A 16,846-nucleotide genomic window follows, 5' to 3' on the forward strand; every position below is an offset into this window, starting at 1 on the left:
TTCTACTTTCTCCCGCGTGAAGCCTTATAATAAGAATCGTTGTTGATCGGGACGACATGGAGATGATTAGTAATAATGTTTGGAATATAGCAAAATCGCGAAACGAGAGATATCCGCGATCGTGTCCTCGTTGCGAAAATCGCGATAAATTGGCGGCGTGACCAAACGCTTGGCGCTGGCCACGCGATAAGAGAAAAGTTCCGAGAGACGGGAATCGAATTCCCAGGGAACGCGTTCCTATGGATAAGAAGGTGTGGCGCGGCCCGCGTATACATACTCCTATACCTCGCACTCGAAACGCACGTTTACCGGGAAATAATGTTCCACGAACTCCCGCTTTATGTTTACAGTTCGGCGAAACGTTTCGAGCCGTTGGAGCGAATCCATCGATCGCATCTGCCACCCACGATGCATTATATTTATATGAGGTTATCTAGACCAAGTCCGTCGAGGGTGACGCGAACACGCCGGGTACACCGATCGACTCGCAACGAGAAACGTGTCTCAGTACATACGCGCTTCGTCGCGACACTTTGGGTTTCCGTGGAAAGCCAAAGTCGTTACACTATCTCTCAGTTAGTTATCGATCTCACGGGTAATAGAAAAGTCACGGAATCGAACGCGGATGGTAATTTAGTTCGGCCGGTGAAAAATCGCCGGTTATTAAAATCCTCGACCACGATATCGAACGATTTGAACCGGAAAAAATGAACATTCGAGCTCGATGAAAAATCTGCTTTCGTTGGGAGCTCTATCGCGGTTAGGTATCGTAAATCAACATAAATTCCTGTTAATATTACTTTTATTCCGAACCACCGACTCTCGCGCTAAATCTACCGGGCGACTGATGCGACACTCTACTAAACATTTTAAACAAAAGAGCGACAACTCTCGTGTGCCGCCAAAGAACGCCGACTAGCTAGTACTTACACTACTTACCTACGTTGCAATTTCAAACGACGATCGTCGCGACGCGGTATTCTCACGCCATCTAATATCGCCGTTGTTTAGACGACAAGATATCGATTCGTTGTAAAACGACAAGATATCGATTCGTTGTAAGACCCGGCCGTACCCGATTATGCGTCTTATCGCAGACTTTCGCGACCCTGGATGATCAGTTTTCCGTATGTAAACCATTACGCGACCGCGTTCGAAGTAACCACTTTTAAAGGTAACGAAAAGTCGGTCCGATATTTACGAGCTGCCAAAACGTGACACCGGATAGATCGGTCGCACTTTTATTGGCCCCGGGGAGCAGCCGTACAAAGTTGCTCGTCGTTAATTAAAAGTCGGATACGCGATCGAGAATTTCTCGTGCCGTTTCGTCGAGCGTGGAATCGATCGTTTAGTAAATAACGACGTCGTTCGCCAATGTTGGGTTGTAAGTAAATATTTCCATCCACCGAATTGAATACATGTCGATGTCGGATGACGGTTCCGAGAGATTTCGAGTCGAACCAACGCGAATAACGTAACACGATACGGAGAAGACGTCTCTCCTCGAGTTTTCGGTGGTTTCGTCAACGGGCCGTCGTCGGCGTTGTTGAAATTGACGTTCGTTTTAGCGGGAAAAAGGTTTCTAGGACGACTCGGTTTCTTGGAAGCAATCGTGGCACGAGATGCAGTTGCAACACGCGAGGTCGACCTTCGGAATCGCCGCTCTCTTGAAATTACGTCGAGACCGGAGAAGCCAGGCGTCCCTGGCTCGCCGAATTTTCGATCCGTGTCCTCGTTCGATTTCCTTCGTTTACGTTTATTTCGTTCGATTTCCTTTATCGAGGACTCGAAAACAGATTAACGAAATCTTTGTTTCTTTCGTCTTCGGTTATTCCATATCCGTTTTCCCTTCGTATTTTTTTTTCTCGAACAATAGCAATTCTCGACGTTGTTTTTACGCGCGGTACGACGAGAACAACGCGAACGATTTCGAAAAGACCGACAAAACAGAGAATCGATCGCCACGACCGCAGTCCGCGGCGATGAAGTTTCCAAGAAGAACGGACGCGACGCGACGCGAGCCAACACATCGCATCGGCGACGGCGGGACATGCAGTCGTAGTCGATGGCGTGGAAATGTTGGGCGCGAGCATAGAACCGTATCGGTGTAGCGGCGGTCGCAGTAGCAACACCAACAACACCAGCGGCTCGCTTTTCCCCTCTAATCATTTCTGCGAACAGAAAAGTGGAAGATTACTCGGCTCGAAATCGATCCGAGTCCCTGCGTAATCGGCGTATCCTGTCCGCTGCTTTTCACCCCACAATTTCCCGGGAGAGCCACGTTCCGTGAACCGCGATCAAAAATATCGGCGAGAGCGTAATTATCTCGACCGCGAAGAAACGTTTCGCGGAGCCGAAAATTTTCTTCGTTCGCCGCTCGCGGTTCGAGGCAGTTTCAATTAGACCGAACGCATACGGGCGCGATCGATTTGAAATTAGTGTTGCAAGATGTTTGCACTCTTTGACCGATCGTACATGGGCGCAACTGATCCGTTTCAAACCACTCTGAAACTAGTTGCATGCGACCGTGGATCTAAGTAAAACAAAGATAGCGGAGCAGGTATCGTAAAACAAAGAGCGCAAACGGTTTGCAACACTAATTTCAAATCGGTCGCGCCCGTGTGCGTGTTCAGCCTTTGTTTTACCTAGATCCACGATCGCATGCAACTAGTTTCAGACAGTGATGGACAAAATCGTAATCGCAAATACGAATACGACCGTATTTTTAAAGGTTTACAGCCATAGAAATTCTTTACCTTAAAACCGACTTCAGATTCGTGTTCCTCACCCCAAAAAACTTTGAAAACCATACATTCGTCGAAATCAAAAATGAAAAATTTTCAATTAAAATTCGTGCCCATAGAGAAGAGCCTAGATAGGGTAACTTTTCTAAAAAAATTTGCTTTGACAAAAGAATGGTTTTCTAAATTTTTTAATGCGACGAACACGAATCTGAAAACATTCGATTACAATCGTATTCGTATTTGCGATTACGATTTTGCCCATCGCTGGTTTCAGAGTGGTTCGAAACTGATCAGCTGCGTCCGTGTGCGATCGGCCTAAATCGACCGTTTCGAATGCGTCTCGATGCCGACGTTTCCTTTATTCGAAAACTTTACAATTAGAATATCATTAAAAATCATTGGAACCGAATCGTCCATTTGCCACGCGTCGGACGAACGAAAGAAAGAGTCGAGCCTCTCGTAATATCGGGTGCGCGTGTATTTACGCGGCAACCGCTCGTCTCGAACGAGATAGCAAAAGCTGCCCGTGTCACGGACGCAACGTGGATACGACGAATATCGCTTCGAAACGTGACGTTTCGTCAGATGCCGACGAACAAAAGCGTATTTCAGGACAATGCCTACCGTTCGTCTCGTAATTTCTTCCGCGTAATATACGTGTACGAAGATATCCGCCGCGACGCGTCGGCTCGAGGTGCTGTTGAACGCAAATAAAGGTTTCTCGGAAGTCAGGTGAACGAGTCGAGAGCCAAACGGGCGTTCTCGTCGTCTTCGAGCAGGGAGCGGCTCGAGAAAGAAGGCTCCTCCCGAGGAACGAGAAGAAACAAAGGAAAACGTGTTCCTTTTTCGTAACGTTTCGATCCGAAGAAACTACATCGAAGAAAAACTGAATTAAAACCTAAAGGACATTGTTCGTTCGAACCGGTAGATTTGTTTATCGGTCGAACCTAAGAAACTCCGAGTCCGGATCGCTCTAAGAGACGCTTCGTTGCTTGCATTGTTTCAGGTACAAGGACAACAGGGCTTATCCTTGGCCAGGTGGCGAGAGCCGTTTCATCCTGTACCCGGAGAGCGCGAACCAGACGATTTACGCGCAAATGGTGGGAGCCTCGGATGCGGGACGATATTCCTGTCGTGCTAGAAACGATACGACCATCCTCGAAGGAGACATCACTCTCGCCGTTCTTGGTGAGTCGAGTTTTTACTATTCCATTCGAAACATCGCCCATCGTTATTCCCACTGAGTAAAATAGAGAAAAAATGTCGTCCTCGTCGTTTTCAAAAGAAAGCTCGATTTTTGTTTGCGCTACCGTCCGAGAGCCGTGAAGACGGTTCGATTTAAGGTCGATTTATATTATCCGTTCAGACGCGTTTCCGATCAGTTCAGGTTCCGACAAAAGCAATGTAGTATGTATGTCATACGACAGGCAACGAACGTCGTTACTGATTGTCGTTGAAAATGTTTTCACACTTATTCTTATTAGACGAAGGGGAAAAAAGTAAGAAAAGAAAACGTCGTTTTGCGGTTCATAAAATGGTAAAGAAAAGAAAGATGTGTGGAGAGACTATTGGACCCTATTCGGACAATTAATGGATGATGATTAGTTTTTCGTTCTGCATTATTGTAACAATAATTATTCCACGGAGCTCTGATGTCGAGTTGAAATGACGGTTCGGGATAGTTGAATGGTCATTCCAAACGAGCGTTTATCCTCGTCGTTTATCCGGCGTAAGGCTACGGTTACTATGGATGCGAATTCGGACGAAAATATGTTCGGACGAGTTCTGACGAATTCGTCCGAACAAACAAACGCCTATTTTTCAATGAGAGTGTTTACACTAGCGACGATAAACATGTCAGAACATTCACGACGGCGTCAGAACTAGTTGAGGTTTCAAACAAGTTTGATTTTTTCGTCCGAACACATTTTCGTCCGAATTCGCATCCATAGTAACCGTAGCCTAACCCGTAACAGGTGCGCGCCGAAAGTTCGATGTGCAACGATATACGCGTACGCGAAGGCACGCAAGGCGTATTCCCGTCGATCGATACTCGATAGGTAGCTACTTGGAAAATAAGTTTGGTTCTCGCTTATTTACACCCGTCTTTTCGTTCCCGTCTCGCGAGCCACGGCGTTTCCAGGGATGATTTACGTCGAACGCGAGCCCCGGTAGAGAGCGATCGGTTCGTGGGAGTGTTGAGTCGATCGATGCGTCACGGTCTCCGCGTGGGTGGCGGTTCTAGGAGGCGCGGGTCGATTCTTTTCCTCGGAAATTAAACCGTCGCGTCGCGAGTATGGGGGCGGGCTAGAAAGACGAAGACGAGGAGAAGCGTCGCGGAGGCGACGGTACCGTACAACAGTTATCGGTCGGATGCGCGCAACGCGCATCGAGATAACTCGACGCAAGAGAGTAAACGTTAGCTTCGCAGAATCCCGATTAGACGCTTTCCTCGAACAAATTTCTGTCGTTTCACGGTATCTCGCGTGTTCTTCTCGGCGACGACTAATTGCGCTCTCACGCTCGTCCTAGTTGCCAGCTACCACTCCTTTCGCAGTTGGATCTCGGTGTACGAACCACCGATTATGTGGCTAGCTGGCAGCATTTTCTTTCGGAAAACTTCTCATACAATACATTGTAACGGAATCAGGAGGGAACGCGAAGGAAAGTAAAACTAAGGCCGAACGCACACGGGCGCGACCGATTTGAAATTAGTGTTGCAAACCGTTTGCGCTCTTTGTTTTACGATACCTATTCCACTATCTTTGTTTTACTTAGATCCACGGTCGCATGCAACTAGTTTCAGAGTGGTTTGAAACTGATCGGTTGCGCCCGTGTGCGATCGGCCTAAATTGCGTAAATTAAATGCACGTGTACTTTATTCGGCGTCCGATACTCGAATGGCGTCGTCGACGGTTCGCGATCGTCGAACGTTAAGCCGGCGACTGACTTGCAACAGAACATTGTAATGTAACGCGAGCATTCGCTTAATTTGGACGGACTTGCACTCGACCGTGCTCCACTGGTCTGTCGGTTTTTTGACGAACTTCTTTGATCGTCTACTTTTCACTGAATTGAGTAGGAAGCATTGAGAGAGAATCCAGCCGAGAGTTCGAAGCGAGCATTCGTGATTCCAAAAAGGACCTTATAATGTAACGTTGGTATCGAACCGTAAAATTCGTGCCGAGCAGTTACATTACAGCGTTCTTTTGGAAGTCAGTCGCCGGCTTCACATTCGCCTCGAGATAGGGCCTAAACGTTGTATAATCTACGTGCGTAGCAGGATCCTTACAATATTATATAATATTATTCACCCTCCTCGGCTTTCCACTTCTCTACAGGCGTATCCGTCTCGCTGTCTCGGCCGCGATAGCCTCGTTTCCTCGCAATTTCCATCGGCTTCCGGGATAGACTTGATCCGCCAGCGTCGAACGGGTATCATTCTTGTCAGCGGAATGAGTTTTTTTCGAGAACGGTCGTGCGTTCTCTTCCGGAAAACCAAGCGTTCAACAGCGAATGATGAACGAACCGAACGAGCTCGTTTCCAAGCTAAACGAATATCCGCGTGCTTTCGAAACGAACGAAACAGAAGTCTTCGCGAACAGAATATCTAAGTACGAAATGACAGAGGTTGACGAATCGATGGTCGACCGCCATCGAGCCAAATTTAAACGTGGAATTGTAAACGAGACGAGCCACGTCGACGATTCATTATTCTGGAGTCGTTTATTTTCTGCCCGTCAAACGTTGCGATGACGGTGGAACGCCGTTCTAAATTGCGTCGCCCGACTCGCGACCATTTCGCCGTAGCCACGGTTTACGTTTCGCGAATAAAGGAAGAACGCGAGCAAGAGCGAAAAACGGCGAGGAGCACGGAAAGAAGAAAGTTGTACCGGGTCTAGCGAAACGAAATTAATTTCCGAGCCACTAACCCGTTGAAACTCGACCTTTATAAATATGCATACACGTTCAGCGACGGCTAGGGATGCGGGAGGAGAGAATTATGAGCCAATATCTCAGGGGTAAGTGCACAGAGTGGTTGTACGCCATATACATTAAGTAAATGCGTACGATCTCGCAGCGAGAGGAGGCTGCACCGATGATGCTGCCGGTAATGCAATTAGCTATTGCACCGCGCGCTATCTCTCCTGACTATTTCTGCTCGTCGAACACCTCTCCTCTTCCCTATCCGTTCCTCCGTTCAATCACCCATCCATGTATTTGTTTATCTAGCGCCGTCTCGTCTTTCCTGAGAGACTAACCGATCGACAAAACTGCCTGTTTACTTCCGATAGTATCCCTCTTCCTTACTATACAAATTAAAAGAAAACGTTCCTTGCCAAAGTTTTATGGCTCGGTGGAGAGACGTAACACGAGTCAAGCATTTCTTTCTTTTTTTTTTTTTTTTGTGGTCCAAACCGTGAAAGAGATTGGCGCTTAAAGGCGTGTAAATAATCCACGAACAGTCTATTTTCGACAAAAAAGATAAATAGCGGAGAAGGCGAGCAACCTTTCGGAGAGTCGAATCGTCTGAGCGGTTCGGTTGGGCGAAACGTTCGAATCGGAGTCGTTCGAAGACAGGCATATAGCATAAGGCGAAGGAAGGCCTATGGTTTCATGGGCTGTTCCGGTTGTGCCCGGCTACAGCGGCAGAGTATAACGGGCCAATAGCCTTGCGAGGATGTTAATCGATTAAGCAGAGCGGCTCGATGTAACAAGGAAAAGCGAGCTGTTCTTCATCGAGCATCGCAGGCATCCTGTATCCAGGATTAAGCCTGTCGAATCATCGATACCCTTTGGCTCGCGATAATCGACCGCGCGAGGACATCGAGCTATCCTGCGCTAAAATTTCAAAATCGTAGTTTAACCCATTCGAAGAGTGGAAAATTCGTTCTTGTCGCTAACATTTTTGTTTTAATCGTATTTTAATGAAAGTGTCTCGAAATATGAAAAATAAAGACAATATCGCGTAAGTAAAGAATTTTAAAGAATTTTTATTTCATTATGGATTAATAATAATAAAAGAAACGGAGCGTAATTATTTTGCGCGACATGACAAGACTTGAAACGGTCAATGCATAATGCCACATGGCAATTATCACGTTGATAAAATGTATCTTTCGCGCTCTGGTGATAGTGGCCAGACAAAATGCGCGCATATACGCGCTTACGATGCAAATGGGTTAAAGATACATTTCGAGGTAGAGCGAACGTCGACGGAAGCCGCGGTGAGAGACGGTATGGTTTCGACCGCGGATTATTCGCTGCGCAAAGGGAAACGTTAGCTTCCCTTGGTTCCGACGTGTACGCTCAAGGCGGTCGAGCTCTAACGGTCGAGGAGGAAATAAAATTTCATCGAAATCCGTGAATCACGTAGCGAGGATAGGATGGCGGAACCATTAGCGACTCGACGGATTCGTTTGGAAAGAGATGATCTTCTCGGAGATTAATGGAAATTTTCAGACCTCGAACGAATCCGTTGGCCGTGATATCGTCGACTTTGGCGCGGAACAAGGAAGAGAAAATGAGGTTGGTTCTCGGTTCCGGTTTCCCAGTTCCTATCTTCATAGCCGAGCCACTGTCTCCTCCATCAGCGCCGTCGAAAGCGACTGCCCCGAGATATCGAGTCGCGTACTCATCGATTTCTCTCCGCCGCTGGACCGAACGAAAGAGAACGGAAAGAGGGGACCATGGAAAGAGCTGGCGCGGGAGAGAGGTGTACGCTGTACAGGTATTTGAATAAAGCTGCCCACGCGCGCTTCCGAGAAACCCTCTTAAAACCGCGAATGGAACGGTGCGCGCCCTTTCCTCGCAGTGGTAACCAGAATTCTTGGAAGTCTTTCTCGAAACTCTTCGTACTCGTTGCCTGGCTGGGTATCGCGAGTTAGCGGACCTTTCGCTCGTAACTACACCGCCGACGCGACGGGTACAGCTTTCGTGGTTTCGAGCTGGAAATAGTAGCCCCGGGGTCGTTTAATTTATCGCTCGATCGGTCGATCGCTGCTTTGAATTTTCCTCGGCGGACCTCCGTCGAACCTTACGAGGATCGGCGAGAAAGTATAATTTTATGTGGAGAGAATGAAAAACACAACTCGCAGAACGTCCTTACTCTCGCGCTTCTCGTTACCTTCTGGCTTCTCGACGACGCTTCGCAACTTACGCGCTTTTATTTCTCCGCGTCGGCTTTCGATCGTTTCAAAAAGTTTCCACGCAGTAGCTCGCATACATCACTCGCTCGTATACCCGTTATCGTTCTCGAGACGTAAGAGTTTCGTTTGCTTTCGGTACGGTTATTATCGAGCATGATTCTTCGATCGATTCTTTCATCGTTGCGTTGTTTATCGAGTAGGACCTCTAGAGTCTAGAGTCTAGACTCTAGAGTTTAGACACAAGAAAGAGCAACCTGTCCTGACCTGACCAACCGCAAAATTTTGATAGGTATGCGCGACGAGTGGAGGAGGTGCACGCGAGTCGCGACACGCGTATCGTACGCGCGTCGACTATAGCTCAGCTCTGTTAACGGACGGCGAGTTGGTATTCGATCGTATCGAAAGTCGTCTCGCATCGAAGCAACGGCATAAACGAAACTCAAGCTCCGGATGTAATCCGAATCTCCGCGGATCCCGCGCGTTCGGTGAAATTATTGGACTCGAGTAAAGGAAATTTGCGACAAAAGATTTCCTTTTTGCGTTTGCGAGAGAAAAAAATACCGACGACAACGACAGAGTCGGGACGGTGAAGTTGGTACAATGGAGTTGGCAGTAGTTCGTTCGGAGAGACCGTTCGATCGACCTAGACGTATCTTGCGTACCTTCCGGATTAGAAACGCACGGTATCTAAAAGATCTGTGAATGACGTACACGTACGTTAACGTCAGTTCCACGAGTTGGCATAGTTGCGAACCTGGGCACACGTAAAAGGCGTATGTATGCACCGCGGACACGTGTCACGTTCCTGTACACAAACGCCGCTGTGTGCGCACCTGAGTTTGCGATCCCATCGAACGATATATCGTGGATATTAACCGTACACGTGGCCGTGGACGCGATATGCGACGAGAATCGTTTTCGGGAGGACGAGACGTGTCCGAGCGAGAAACGAAGATGGAAACACTCGGTGGATACGACGCGTGGAACTTCCTTTTTTTTTTTAGAAATCTCGAACAGAATCTTCGTTGACTCTTTTCGAAAGAACGAATATCGTTTCGCTAACGGAATTAAAATGTAGTTCTGTGTGCTCCAACCTGATCGTTTATAAGAACAACGTTAGCGCAGTATTTTCCGATATGTAAGTTAAGAGGAGTTAAAGTTTCGACAAGTTAGGTAGCTAGGAGTTTGTATTAAGTTCTCGAAGCAAGCCCGTGCGTTTAGGATCTTGGTGGAATTTCGAACTCTGTTCGGCTGCGGCGCGGTGCTGTGATTCTGCTTCGTAAGAATAATTGTTTAATCAACCGGTCGGACGTGTCGATAATCGAAATCGAAATCGAAGCCTTTCGTCTTTAGAGAAAGGAACGACGGCGATGATAACGAACAACGAATAACGAGGATTCCTGGCGATTTGGAATATCGAGTATCTCGGTATTCCGTCGAATACACGATCAATTCTTCGGTGGAAAAAGACAAAGCGATCGAGTTCTCGCTGCAGGCACTCCAATTAATCCTGTTACGTTGCTCGCGAATCGATCACCTAGCGGACACGGTGCATCGGACTTGGTTGATCATGCGAGAGACGATTGAACCTAACGAGTGTGCTTCGGGGAAAATTAACACGAGGCAAATTGCAACACGGTTGGAGAGAAACGGCCGTAACGATGCCAGACTTCGATCCACTTCTCGATCGTTTAATAAGCTCGGATACTCTATTCCGATCGGCTAACAAAAATCATGATTGATTCGAGTTGCATAATTTTCTATCATACGCGATATACGATCGCCGCGGTTATAGAAATGTTACCGTACATTGATTGCGGGTTTGAAGGAACGAACGTGTTCGCAATCGAGCAAACTAGTAGCCCAACGCGATGCACGATCTAGCAGAGCTTGCGGTCGTCGGTTCTTTGCCTGAGTGACACGAATGAGAAAGGGGACGAGCGTCGTTGGACGGTGACCGCGCGCACGAGTAATTTCCAGGATTCCGCGAGGGAAACGAAATTTCGTAATTATTCTCGCAAACGGGGACGGTACGGTCGCGGTGGTTTTCAACGGCGCGCGGAGTACAGGGCGCAGACCGGAAGAGAATGAATCGGCCGGAAATGAAAATCACTTTAATAATACCACTTTCGTATAAGAGTAATTCACCACCGTTACGAATAGCTGGTATTTCCATGAAATAGTTTTCATTCATTCGTATCGACCGAGCCAGGGAACCGAGGCTGGGTTAACTGCTACAGAAGTCTCGATTAAACGATCACGATTCGCGAAAGTATCGAGGGACTCGAACCTAGGATTGTCTAGAAACGATTCGAGCGTCGATAGCCTCTATGCCCGAAGAAGAATGACGGTTAACCCTTTGCGCTCGAGAGGTGACCCGATCACATCTTAAGGGGATCCACCTGTGTATCGTTTAATTTTCAAGGCAATTTTCAAGAATTTTTTGTAGGAAAAGTACTAGTGCAATTATGATAATTTTTTCTTATTTGATAGATCGACGTTTTAACATTAATTTTTGATTTTATCACTAGTACTTTTCCTACAGAAAATTCTTGAAAATTAAACGTTACACAGGTAGACCCTGTTAACATGATGCAGTATCTCGAGAGGTGATTCTCGGTTACCACCAGGTTCGACGCAGTGAATCAACCAGCAATAATATTTGTCTAAGTTTACCTTTCATTAGAACAAGGGTGGTCTGATTTATCAAATGTCAAATTAGAAATCTCATCGTCGAGGTCAACCTAAGCCAACCTAAGCCATTTCTGGGAATAGAATGCTAAGAAAGCATCTCGAGTTGCTGATAGATACCCGGTAGTAAAAAAGTCCCGAGTGCAAAGAGTTAACACAAGAAAACGTCGAAGGAAAACGCGTCCTCGCGTTGGCCCGATTAGTTTACAGCGGACGTATTGTGTTTTCAGGAGAGAAATTCGGCGGGTACACGGGGAAACCTCTGCCAACGTACAGGCCAGCTTCGCAATTGGTACCCCTGGGAGGAGCGGCCAGATTGTTTTGCGAAGCTTATCTGGGAAAGGTCAAGCTCCCGGATGCGAAGAATTCGGTGGCCTGGTCGAAGAGCGACAGCAACATCACTCTACCGAGTCACGGAAGAATCTCTCAGCACAGGGTGTCCAGGTGAGATCTTATTTGTTGCGTCTATCTATAACTTGGTTGAATAGGAAATGGCGATATGTAGGGATAGGGATGGAAAAACGGCAAAGCCGAATACAAGAGCCCACAGTGTCTGTTTTAATTAATTCTTTAATGTTTCTCGATTACACGTTGTCGCTCGACTGACCATCGATTTTTCAGCGGCGAGTCACGCGGTAAGGAACGGACGTTCTTATCTAAACAAAATGCTGCGTTCAGGTGGCGACGCGTATAGGAATCCGAACCCCGATGATAAATAATCCCACAGATAGAACATTGTTTATATTCAATCGTGCGAAAATCATTTGTTCGTGGAAAATTGATCGAAGGAACGATATTACGCGAGCGCGGCGGCGCGGTCGGTTCGATCGACATCGAACATGCCAAGGAACGGAATGGCCGAAACCAAAATGGCGGATGGAGAACACTCCACGTAAAGGCAAAGGCATAGTATCAAACCATTAATTAAGGGGCTACCTCATCGGGGAGTATCGGAATTTCCCTTTGATCCGGAGTCGCGTATCCCGGTCCCGAAAGCCGCGGAAGGTGCACGGAATATACAGGGTGTCCCAAAAACGTTGGAGGTCCTTGAAAAGGGTGGTCCAGGGGGTGATTCGAAGCAACTTGGATTCAATTTCGTTAGAACAAGAGTGATCTGGTTTTCAAATCTCAAATTAGAAATCTCATCTTCGAAGTCAACCTAGTCTAAGCAAATTGACGAAAATGTTGTCCGATATATTAACCGTTTGCACTCGAGGCCTTTTTTTCTGGTATCTGTCAGGAACTCGAGATGCTTTCTTAGCATAGATTGACTTTGAAAATGAGATCTCTAATTCGAGATTTGAGAATCAGGTCACCTTTGGCTCAACGACAATCATTTTATTGACACTTCGAGTTCCAAAGAAATGAAACCTAGTAGTGACTGAGAGTCACCTCTCGAGTGCAAAGGGTTAACAGAAAACCCCGAACCAATCAGAGCACGAGTATACCGACGAAGCGAGCTCTGATTGATCGTAGTTTTCTCTTAATATCTCCTTCACGAAACCTCAGACAACATTTTCGCCAAGGAAAAAGTTGTTTCAAATCACACCCTGGAACCACCACTTTCAAGGACCTCCAACATATTTGGGACACCCTGTATACAGCCTGTATCCCGAGTCGGTTAATGGGTGAGGTTGGTTAACGAGGGATCCGTAGCGAAACTTGTGATGGTGATTAGCCCCGGAAACTGAGATTTTGTTCCCAACGTTGGGAAACGTTTCCTTGGAACACCGGTAGCAGAATCGCCGTCGCGAATAGTTCCAGGACGAAATTTCCACGGGCGCAATTTCGAGTAAGGATCGGCAGGATGACGGGAGCCGCGGTACCGCGAATACGCGGTGGAACGAGTAAGAGGAGTCGTTCGTCAGGGTCGACGAGCGCGATCGCGGGTCCGGTGATTAGCCTTTTTGCGCCGGCCCTCTCCCGGGGCATTATAGACGTAATAACGGCGGGACAAACTCGGCGTAGCGTCCAGTCGAGTGCTCGCCGATCCGTTCTTCCACGGAAGATGCGAGAAGCACGGTCAGGGGGAAGAGGAGCAGCAAGAAATTCCAAGGAATCTTTGCCTCTGAAAGAGGGAAAGAGAGAATGGGTAGACGGAGAGAATTGTGTTTCTGCTCCAACTCCGTCATTACAGTAATGATACCCTGGTCTCTTTCTCTCTCCTCTCCTCGGCGAGAGGAGAGGCCCCTTTTTCGAGGGTGCCCCTTCGCTGCACCGGTGCCGATTCCGCCGCACTGTACTCTCTCCCTCTCTCTCCTTGGAAACAACCAATCATGCTCGAATCTCGAAGCCAGAATGGAAAGAGGAAACAGAAAAATGTCGGCCCGTAATCATCCCTCCGTCTGGCCGCGAGCATTCTCCGCTCGTTCCCGATTTCTTGCCCGCTCTCGAGCGAATCGGTCGTCGCGAAACCTTCGCGCAGTTCTCGTGGTTTACCTATCGCGAGTCGTCGAAAGCTTTGGTCGCGACTAGAAAACCCTTTGCACTCGATTCCGGCGAGTCCGACTTGTTCGTTTCTGGCAGAGATGGGCAAAACCCTAGCGTTCGAATAAGTTTGAAGTTTGCCGATGTGTTTGTCTCCGTTTCCTTACATTGGAAAATGTTCAGAAGAGGAAACGAGACAAACTTTTTTTTATTTATTTCAATATATATTAGGTCTACCGGAAAGTTCTATCGGTTCCGGTCGCAACAAGTTTCAACAAGTGTACGCGTATTCCCTAAAAATGATAAAAATTATATCATTCGTTCAAATTTATTCAAGGTATGAAAAATTTATTATTTTGTTTTATCCTAAAAATGGACGGAACTTTCCGGTGGACCTAATATATACGGGCATAACCCATTATAATGATAGTTGACAGTTGACAAATAAACAAATATATATAAATATTAACAAACAATCAAAACGAAGTTAACGCAGACGAATCGCGGGATCACCTATAGAAAGCATATGCAACCTATGTTTAGTAGCGTCAATGTAGTCGATAAACAAGTCGCTGTACGAACCGAGTCCATTAACTGTAGCACGGGCACGGACAACAGTATCGAACTTCAGATTTATTCGAAGCCTAGGGTTTTGCCCGTCTCTGGTTTCTGGCCTGAGGAGATCCTACGAGACGCGTGCTCGCGACAGCGACGAAGGCAACGACGACGAGAACGGTTCGAAGGCCCAATTAAAGACGAGCGCATGGTCGCGTTGCATCGCGTCGATAAACGGGGCCCGGGGCGGACGTAACAATGTCGGGGTTCGGAGAGAAAAGCGCGAGGTCAAGTTGGCACGGAAGAGGAGACAAACCGGGTCGGGAAGACCGGAATGAAACGGAACCAGGCTCGCGGGCTTCACGGGTTCCCGGCCGGTTCTCCGTTCTTTTGTCTCTCGTTTTGTCATCAAGCTCTCTCGATCATCGTGGCGAGATAGCGAACTCGGCCGGCCATGGGTGGTCCATTGGGCTTCTCATATTCTAAACGTCGGCGCTCGGTCAGGATTAAACGAGATCGTCGATACCCGAAGCGACTCACGAGCTCTCTCCGCCAGCCTCCAATTTATATTCCGTTCGGTTTTAATCGGGCCTCCGTTACGTGCCAGAGGATCGAGTTAATACGATCGTGGTTCGCTGCATACGCGACCACCTCATACCTCTCTTTTCTCTCTCTCTCTCTCTCTCTCTCTCTCTCTCTCTCTCTCCCCCCTATCGCCCTTATTTTCTCTCTCTTACCCCAAAGAGTAGAACCGAAGTTTAAAACCATCCGAAACTCCAAGAAAAAATCTTCTAGTCTGTCCAGCTTTGAATGTGTCACCTCCCGCAGACCTTCTTTCGTACGGCATCTGCTAGTAACAATTTTTTATACGGTTCGTAATGTAACGGAATTAAAGTGAAATTTGTTTTTTCGTATTAACAAATGAAAAAGATAACAAGTCAGTCGTCTGTCGAAGAACGTATTTTGTTACAACGAGATCGAGCCGACAGGGAACGTTATACCAAACCCGTTCGCTTTGTCGCGATAAATGTGTCCGCGGGATGATCTCTCCCGATCGGCTCGTTTCCACCGAACGAAAATTCGCTGACGCGATCCGAAAAACGAAACGGTTCCATCCGGACGGAAAAGAACGGTCGGTCATCCATCTCCGATCCATGGAGGAAGAATGTTCGTAACGAAGTTTCCGAACAGAAACAATCCGATAAACGGGAGGACAAATCGCTTCGATTTACGATTATCACAGAGTGACGTTCCTGCGATGCGTTAATCTGAATCGATGGACCGAATTTATGGACGAATAGAAGATTCTGGTTGAAGGCAGACAGTAGAGTCAGCAGTTCATGGTTGGGTTAGGGCTTGCTAACAAAGATACGAAGCATGGAAAAAGCCGAGGGCGAAAAAATACGATATAAAGATAAGTGCAACAACAAATAAAAAGGGGAGCGAATAGTCAGTAGCTCCCCAAGTTAAGCACAATAGACTCAACCCTACAAACAAACAAAATTCTGTCTCCCGATCAACGACGATCTAGTCTCGTAAATCTTTTATCGAGCGATCCCGCGTCAACCAAATGGAGACGAATTACGCGCGTCGAGCACCACCGACGCGGATCTATTAACGTTGATTACGTTCGAATGCAAATCCATCGTGAAAGCGACGCGAAACTCTGTCGGTGACACTTTCGCTCGCTTCGACGGGATACGCGGATTCGGAATCGTTCGGAGAGACAAAACTAGCAACGCGTACCGATACAAATAACAAACAACGAACCGCGCAGCGTAATTGTTTCGTTCGCTTTAAAAATCGTAATTGGCGTTCTTTCGATACGTACACGCGTAACGTTTGTATGGATTGCTCGGCGTGTTTTCATTCGAAACATCGAACAGCGAAAGGATTGTTCCGTGAGTAAACCATTTGGAAGAAAACGGTTCGAGAGACGATCGTTGTTGCCGGTAACGATATTCCAAGATTTATCGAATACTCGTCGGACAGCTGACACCGCTCCCCCTCGAAACGTTCGCAATTTTACGACGGTTACGTATTCTCGCGTGCACGGAATACGTTATCCTTATTTTCGCAGAGAAAAAGGAGTTGCCGAAAGAATCGGAAATGTTTCGGTAGGACGAGTCGGAGAAACGCAAACGATGGAAAGCGAAAGGGGAACAAAAGACGGGGCAAACGAATCCGAAGCGAGCCGAGGAGAAAATAGGATGGAAACGCGACGAAAAGGGTGGAGACAAAGACCGTTGAGATATTGAAAAGGGACGGGAAAGAATAAAG

General features: G+C 47.3%; 1 protein-coding gene across 1 annotated transcript in view; it reads left to right on the forward strand.

Moving 5' to 3' along the window:
- Window positions 1–16,846, forward strand: part of LOC128887124 (interleukin-1 receptor accessory protein-like 1-B) — a 54,302-nt gene that overhangs the window by 26,323 nt on the left and 11,133 nt on the right. Inside the window, exons 2-3 of the mRNA XM_054142635.1 lie at window positions 3,751–3,932; window positions 11,815–12,028. Coding sequence (XP_053998610.1) covers window positions 3,751–3,932; window positions 11,815–12,028 — 396 coding nt within the window. The remainder of the gene's footprint in view (window positions 1–3,750; window positions 3,933–11,814; window positions 12,029–16,846) is intronic.

This window comes from Hylaeus anthracinus, unplaced genomic scaffold, assembly GCF_026225885.1.
Source record: "Hylaeus anthracinus isolate JK02 unplaced genomic scaffold, UHH_iyHylAnth1.0_haploid 11985, whole genome shotgun sequence".
Classification (NCBI taxonomy): domain Eukaryota; kingdom Metazoa; phylum Arthropoda; class Insecta; order Hymenoptera; family Colletidae; genus Hylaeus; species Hylaeus anthracinus.